This window comes from Leucoraja erinacea, chromosome 8 (assembly GCF_028641065.1).
Source record: "Leucoraja erinacea ecotype New England chromosome 8, Leri_hhj_1, whole genome shotgun sequence".
Classification (NCBI taxonomy): Eukaryota; Metazoa; Chordata; class Chondrichthyes; order Rajiformes; family Rajidae; genus Leucoraja; species Leucoraja erinaceus.
Window position 1 is genome coordinate 49,913,745 of NC_073384.1, and position 8,076 is coordinate 49,921,820.

General features: G+C 42.7%; 1 protein-coding gene across 1 annotated transcript; it reads left to right on the top strand.

Annotated features, from left to right (window-relative positions):
* Positions 1 to 878: 878 nt before the first annotated feature.
* Positions 879 to 7,441, top strand: LOC129699680 (cytochrome c oxidase subunit 7A-related protein, mitochondrial). The gene is made up of 3 exons (XM_055639670.1): positions 879 to 1,063; positions 3,181 to 3,315; positions 6,751 to 7,441. The coding sequence occupies exons 1-3, from the start codon at positions 992 to 994 to the stop codon at positions 6,892 to 6,894; spliced, it is 351 nt and encodes a 116-aa protein (XP_055495645.1). The 5' UTR covers positions 879 to 991; the 3' UTR covers positions 6,895 to 7,441.
* Positions 7,442 to 8,076: the final 635 nt, after the last annotated feature.

Genomic DNA, 8,076 nt, shown 5'->3' on the forward strand with positions numbered 1-8,076 from the left:
TCCCAGGCCGCGAAAACAAATTGAAAAAAAATATGCCTGCTGGCCGGATGATTTGGGGTTAAGGGCCAGATTCGGCCAGTGGGCCACCGGTTGTCGACCCCTGTCCTAGATGTCAGGCCTCATTGTGCCTCCCCCCACCCCATGTTTTAAAAGCAATTTCCACCCATGCGCTGGGTAGGCAAAATTTACCCCCTGGGGGTAAAGGGCCTGTCCCATGATGTGAGTTCATCCAAGAGCTCTCCCGAGTTTTAAAAAAAATCAAATGCGTGGTACCTCATCACGATTATTTTTTTACTCTTGGAAATGTTTCACTGTTGAAAAAACTTCACGAGTTTCCGCGTTTCCCGAGTACCTGCCGTTAGCATTACGAGCCGCTGCGAGATATCCACAAGCTCCGACGTACCCACTACGTACATTCTACGTACTTACCACGAGTTTGATATATTTTTTAAACTCGGGAGAGCTCTCGTGTGAACTCGCACCAATGGGACAGGCCCTTAAATTTACCCCAGGTTGGGAACCCTTGATTTGCACCATCTTCAGTCTGAATTGAACGCATTGATTAGTGCAGGTGTCAGAGGTTATGTGGAGGCAGGAAAATGGGGTTAGGAGGGAGATATAGATCAGCCATGATTGAACCTAAGATACTGCTCCTCTCGGATCTTTGGATTGAATGGCAGAGTACACTTGATGGGCCGAGTGGCCCAATTTTACTCCTATTCCTTATGACCTCTAGTGCCGAGCGCTCTAAATCCGTCAACTTACATCCTATTAAATTTATTCTTCGAAACGAACGGCTGCAGAAATGTGATTCCTTTGGTGAGAGATCAGCTTGAATGTTTTATTTAGAGAGCAGGACGGTGCAGAGACAGCTCGGTGACGACGGTGGCGAGAGGGCGGGGGAAGGAGGAGGGACGCTGGGCCCAGATTCACATTCAGCCTGAGCTGTGGCAGTCGGAGCGGCTCCGGCTCCTGCACCGGCACCGGCACCATGTTCTACAAGTTCGATGGGTTCACGCAGAGACTGAGCGGCGGGGCGGGCCCGGCTGTCTACAGCCCGCAGGTAGGGAGGGCTCCAGCGGCCGGGCCGGGCCGGGCCGGAGGGCGGGCGAGTGTCGCGGCTCCGTGGTGGCCGAGGGCCGGAGGTGCCGGTCTTGACCTTGTCCTTGTCCCCACGTCCACCCACCGCTGCTGTGGGACACATTACAACAACTCACTACGTGTGCTCATCGTGTTGAGAGCTTGGATCAAATATATTAGTTTTAAAGATACAGCGCAGAAACAGGCCCTTCTGCCCACCGAGTCCCGGCCCCGCAGGAACAGGGTCCTCGACGGCAAGGTCACCCGGGCATTCCGAAATGCTCAGCCCTTCGTCATTTTATAAACTTCTATCAGGTTTAGATGATCAGCCATTATCACATTGAATGGCGATGCTGGCTCGAAGGGCCGAATGGCCTACTCCTGAACCTATTTTTCTATGTCTCCCTCTCACCCTCCGAAGCTCATTTAGAGGAAACTGTCTCAGTTTGTCCAACCTCCTGCTACATGACAATGGTATCACCATTCAATGTCAACAGTTATACTCTTGTTGGAGATGGAAGATAACCATCCCACGGGTTATTTCATTTATGGGACTTTGTACGTGAAATGGCTGTCATTTGGACATCAAGGTTAAGTGACCGTCATGGTGAGGTCAATGGTGTGTTTACCAGAATGCTGCCTGGATTAAAGTTGGGTTTAAGTTGCAGAGAAGGTAGGAGAGATGGATAAGACAAAATAAATGTCGGATGTACGTTCTCCCTGTGACCCCATGGGTTTTCTCCTGGTGCTCTGGTTTCCTCTCACATTCCAAAGATGTGCAGGCTGTAGGTTAATTGACTTCTGTAAATTGTCCCTCGTGTATCGGATAGAACTAGTACTGGTATAGGGGTGATCATTGGTCAATGTGGACCAAAGGGCCTGGTTCCCAGTTGTATCGATAACCTAGGTCCCTTTTAAATCTTTCCCAATCACAGTAAATCTATGCCTAGTTTTAGACTCTCCTATTGTGGGGGACAAGACTGGTTATTTATTTGCCCCTCATGATTTTATATTTGTAAGGTCATCTGTTAACCTCTCTCCAGGGGGGGAAAATCCAACCCTGAGTTATTCTAGCACTTTGTGTTCTTTTGCCTTTCCAGCTGTCTTTACACCTCAAACCCAGCAGACCCAGCAGCATCCTTGTAAATCTATTTTGCACCCTTTCCAGGTGATTGCCATAGCAGGGTGACCACAGCTGTATACAGTACTGCAAATGTGGCCTTATCAAAGTCTTCCACAGCTGTAACATGTCTCAACCCCTATACTCAAGAGTTAAGTGTTTTATTGTCATATGTCCCAAAACAGAACAATGACATTCTTACTTGTGGCAGGCAGCACAACAGATATGTAAACATAATACTCAGTAGACACCACAATTTGCAACAAAGAGAAGTTTAATATAAAAACATAAAAAGCACAATATAGTGCAAAGACAATAGCAGAACCTCCAAGTCCCTTATACAATCAAGATAGTTTGGGGTTTAGTTGGAGTTTGTAATGTTCAGTAACATTATTGCTTGTTGGGAAGAAACTGTTTCTGAATGTGAATGTTCTGATGTACACCAGTAGAAGTTCCAAATATATGAGTCTATCTACCTAAATGAGAGCCAAGACCATTATATTGTCGTATGTTCAGGAACAATGAACATCATACTTGCAGCAGCCTTACAAGCACATTAACACAACAACACAACAAATAAATATACAATAAATTCTCAGCTACAATAGGCAACCACACCATTTGAGTGAAGTATGTTGTGCAACCTTGTAAAAGTCAATTGCAGGTTGATGCTGACAATATTCATTCATTAGGAGTTACTCAATTTAAAAATCCATCGATGAGCCTCTTTTCCCCTGGTCCATACCAAGATGTGGGTCCAAGGGCCTTCAAACGGGAAGTACAAGATATGAAAATTGATGACACAGTGAAAGGTTCAGGTGGAAGCAGACATGTGTCAGAGAAAAAGCATAGTATGCAGTTTGATGGGTTAAAGACAAGTTTCCATGTAATTTCATTTGAGTTAATCATTTGCCCACTTAATTCAACAGGTAGTGTCGATACGGCAAAATAACTTTTATTTATGAATTATGTAATCATAGGGTTTGAAGCCTCTCGTTTCCTCTGAACCTCCTACTTTGATATTTGCTACTCCGACAAAAGTTGTATCGGAATTGGGAGAAGGAGTTCAATTCCTTGGACAAAATAAAGTGCATCATTTCCAGAAGCTTTTTCAGGTATAACTTATGTTTAATTAAATTTTGCTGTTTTTAATTATAATCTCAGTGTATTGTTCAAAGGATTCAAAGTATTTTGCAAATGAGAAAGTGATGAACATGGATCTGGTTAAGAAGGAACTGCAGATGCTGGAAAATCTTGGACTGCATTTTGTAATCGAAGCTTAATAACGTGTTGAATAATGCACATTTGTGAAATTGTAGCTTAATTTACATGGTTGGATAATTAAAAGGTAGCTGAAATCCTATTAGTACGTCGTCATTACAAGAATCCTTGTGAAACAGATGTAGATATATTTTTCCATTTCAAATTGGGAGGAGGCAGATTGTAATCAATGCATTCTTCATACCAAATCTCGGCTAACTCGGTTGAAATGCCTTGGTACCGTATCTAATTTTTCATTACACTAAAGCTTCATTGCATTTTCTAGTTCTTAAATCTCATTCAGTAATTTATAATCTGTTCATAATTTGCCACAGATTAGGCACAAATGCATTTTACAGTTCACTCCTAAAATATCTTTTAATATTCATTCAAATAAGTATTCACTGCACATTCTCTGATGTTTCTATCACTTTTCTTTCACAAAATGGAATCTAGAACGTGTAGTGTCTTGGTTAAAAAAGATTTGCCTAAGTTCGCTATCTTCTAACTATTCAATTCTATTCATCTCGTAAGAACTGGCAATCACCCACGCTGTCTGCTACGGCCATTTTGAGTGTAATTTTTGTGTGGTTTGTAACTCATAGAAAATAGGTGCATGAGGAGGCAATTTGGCCCTTCGAGCCTGCACCGCAATTCATTGTGATCATGGCTGATCATCCAAAATCAGTAACCCGTGCCTGCCTTCTCCCCATATCCCTTAATTCCACTAGCCCCTAGAGCTCTTATCTACCTCTCTTTTAAATTCATCCAGTGAATTGGCCTCTACTGCCTTCTGTGGCAGAAAATTCCACAAATTCGCAACTCTCCTGGTGAAAAAGTTTTTTTTTCTCATCTTAGTTTTAAATGCCCCCCCCCCCCCCCTTTATTCTTAGACTGTGGCCCCTGGTTCTGGATTCCCCCAACATTGGGAAAAATTTTCCTGCATCTAGATTGTCCAGTCCTTTTATAATTTTATACGTTTCTATAAGATCCAAAGTCGAATGTGGGTCCCTTGAAGGCAGACACGGGTGAAATTATTAAGGGCAACAAGGAAATGGCAGAAGAGTTGAATAGGTACTTCGGATCTGTCTTCACTAAGGAAGACACAAACAATCTCCCAGATGTACTGGAGGACAGAGGATCTAAGGGGGTAGAGGAACTGAAAGAAAATTTCATTCGGCGAGAAATAGTATTGGGTAGGCTAATGAGACTGAAGGATGATAAATCCCCTGGACCTGATGGTCTGCATCCCAGGGTCCTCAGGGAGGTGGCTCTAGAAATAGTGGACGCATTGGTGATCATTTTCCAATGTTCAATAGATGCAGGATCAGTTCCTGTGTATTGGAGGATAGCTAATGTTATCCCACTTTTCAAGAAAGGAGCGAGAGAAAATGGGGAATTACAGACCAGTTAGCCTGACTCGGTGTTGGGAAAGATGCTGGAGTCAATTATTAAAGAGGTCATAATAGGGCATTTGGATAGCAGTAAAAAGATTAGTCCAAGTCAACATGGATTTATGAAAGGGAAATCATGCTTGACTAATCTTCTGGATTTTTTTGTGGATGTGACAAGTAAAATTGATGAAGGGGTGCCAGTCAATGTAGTGTATCTAGACTTTCAGAAAGCCTTTGATAAGGTCCCGCACGGGAGACTGGTGACTAAAATTAGAGCACATGGTATTGGGAGTAGGGTGTTGGATGGATAGAAAATTGGTTGGCTGACCGGAAGCACAGAGTAGGAGTGAACGGGTCCTTTTCAGAATGGCAGGCAGTGGCGAGTTGAGTGCCGCAAGGCTCGGTGTTGGGGCTGCAACTGTTTACCATATATATTAATGATTTGGAAGAGGGAATTAGGAGCAACACTAGCAAGTTTGCGGATGACACAAAGCTAGGTGGCATTGTGAACTGTGAAGAGGATGTTAGGAGGTTGCAGGGTGACCTGGGCAGGTTGAGTGAGTGGACAGCAGGCAGTGAAGAAAGCTAATGGAATGTTGGGCTTCATAACAAGAGGATTTCAGTATAGCAGTAAAGAGGTTCTTCTGCAGTTGTATAGGGCTCTGGTGAGACCACATCTGGAGTATTGTGTATAGTTTTGGTTTCATAAATTGAGGAAGGACATCCTTGTGATTGAGGCAGTGCAGCATAGGTACACAAGATTGATCCCTGGGATGGCGGGGCTGTCATATGAGGAAAGATTGAAAAGACTAGGCTTGTATTCACTGGAGCTTAGAAGGATGAGGAGGAATCTTATAGAAACATATAAAATAATAAAAGGACTGGACAAGCTAGATGCAGGAAAAAATGTTCCCAATGTTGGGTGAGTCCAGAACCAGGGGCCACAGTCTTAGAATAAAGGGGAGGTCATTTAAGACTGAGGTGAGAAGGAAGTTTTTCACCCAGAGAGTTGTGAATTTATGGAATTCCCTGCCACAGGGGGCAGTGGAGGCCAAGTCACTGGATGGCCAAGTCACTGTCCGCCCCCCCCCCCCACCTAGTTCCATCAGCCCAACATTCCCTCCCCATATGTTTCCATCTATCACCTGGCAGCCTCTGTCCTACATCCCCCTCTCCCACACATGCCCATTATTATCCCAACTCAATCTAGAATTACATAACAGCCTCTTATCCCCTCCCCCCGTCCCCATTAAAAATGCTATATCCTGGCAATCTTGTTTTATCTCTAAGATCCAAAATATAATTTTGCTTCCACAGATGTTGTTTGACACGCTGCATTCCTCCAGCAATCTGTTTGGCAACTACAGCTGAGGCTTTGGGAAAATTTACTTGCCTTACATCAATAGTGCAGTATGGTTAATACATAGCAACACATAGCTCATCATAAATTGAGAACAGTTTACGATACATCGATCGTAAATGGAATAGTTATTAAAAAAAACCCATCTGTATGTTTATCATCAAACAGTATTAAATATCTTTATGCGTTATATATTACTGAGGCAGTAGGAATTGGCAATTGATAATCTTTACTTGACTCCTAATTAGGTACATCAAGCATACTCAGAAATTCAATTCATCTATCTCTAGATTTTTTTTTTACTGATCAAACTGTCTAGAGTACTTATTTAAAAGCAACTTCAGAATTCCCCCTGATCTTTCTAAGTAATGCATTATTGTTAGATGTTTAGATGTCACTAATATCTTGGATGCTTCGTTTTGGACATGTTGCTTTGAAAGAGGGGAGAAACATTTTCAATATGAATATGACTGTTTACCAATTTACGTACAGTTAGAGGTTTCTGTTACTTAAGTGCTATTATCTTTACTCTGCAGAAGGCAGATGGGGTGCCTGTACATCTGAAGCGAGGTGTCCCCGATCGACTACTGTACAGGACCACGATGGCATTGACTATCGGAGGGACCATTTACTGCTTGGTAGCCCTCTTTTTGGCTGCTCAGCCCAAGAAACGGAATTGAAGAGACTATGTCATCGTGACGAGTACATATGAAATCCTTGCTACAAGGACTTGCATACAGCCCTTTGCACAGTTAAAATTAATTTGCTGCTTCCAAGATTTTCTTTGCTGGTGCATCACTTTCTCTGATATTTATACAGGTGTGATTTATCTGCAGTTCATTTCAGTTAAGTTTGTTCTTTGACCATTGTTAAGAAATGTCCGGGATGCTGCCTAATCATGGGAAAATAATAATCGGGTTAACTAGAAATCAATCTATTGAATCATGGAGAATGTTCAAGAAAATATATTTGAATGAGTGTGGAGAAATAAGATATGATGCCACTAATAATAGAATAGGAATGCAACTCTTCTTTTGCCAAAAAGGTAAAAGGACCAGGGCATGAGAAGAGGAATTCTAATGTTCATAATTATTATGAGATCTTGTATAGATCGTCTTACAATCTCAATTATGTGCACAGCCTGTTGTAGAACCTTTTGTTCTAAAATTAATGTTCATCTGGAAACATGTGACATTTCAATAAATTCAAATGACTGCTGGTAACAGATTACATTGCCCGAAGATAATGTCAGCTATGTACTACTTTTTCTCTTGATCCACTTCATGAACAATATAGCAATGAAATTTGTGGCATAATGTATTTTTGTGCAGATTCTGTGCTTAGCCTGGCTGTTGTGCTGACTATACATCTTCACTGCTAGTTTTTTTTTGTGGTCCACTTTTGAGTGTAGACTTGTGTATTTGCTGACGGTATGATTTATTACTTAATTTGTAGATAATAACAAGTGGTGTGAGTAGAAGAAAAACGCATCTTTTATTGTATGTGTAAAAGATATTTCGGCAACTGGTGGTCCGGCACCTCCTTTAATCCAGACAAAATAATGAGAACGCACTTGAAATCCCCCCCCCCCCCTTGGGCTGGGTGAGGCGGATAAGGACCGATCTCGACCTTTACGGGACTTCCACGGCCAATCAGCGGGTCAAATTTGCCGCTTGTGGCTGGGACTTTGGAACTCCGGGCGGCCGGAGCCGGCCGATCCATTCCCATAGCCGACTTCCGAGGCCAAATTTGTGGACCAGTATCTCAATCCCCTGAGGCCAGGACCTCTTGATCCAGCAAAATGCATAATACAACAAAGGGCGCTGGAAAATTGGTGGTGGACCTGTATTATGAAAAATTCC

Excerpts from the sequence above, each read along its gene's own strand:
- LOC129699680 (XM_055639670.1), top strand. The coding sequence starts at position 992 with ATGTTCTACAAGTTCGATGGGTTCACGCAGAGACTGAGCGGCGGGGCG. Across the intron at positions 1,064-3,180 it reads CGGCTGTCTACAGCCCGCAG|GGTTTGAAGCCTCTCGTTTC; the intron begins GTAGGGAGGGCT and ends ATGTAATCATAG. Across the intron at positions 3,316-6,750 it reads ATTTCCAGAAGCTTTTTCAG|AAGGCAGATGGGGTGCCTGT; the intron begins GTATAACTTATG and ends TTTACTCTGCAG.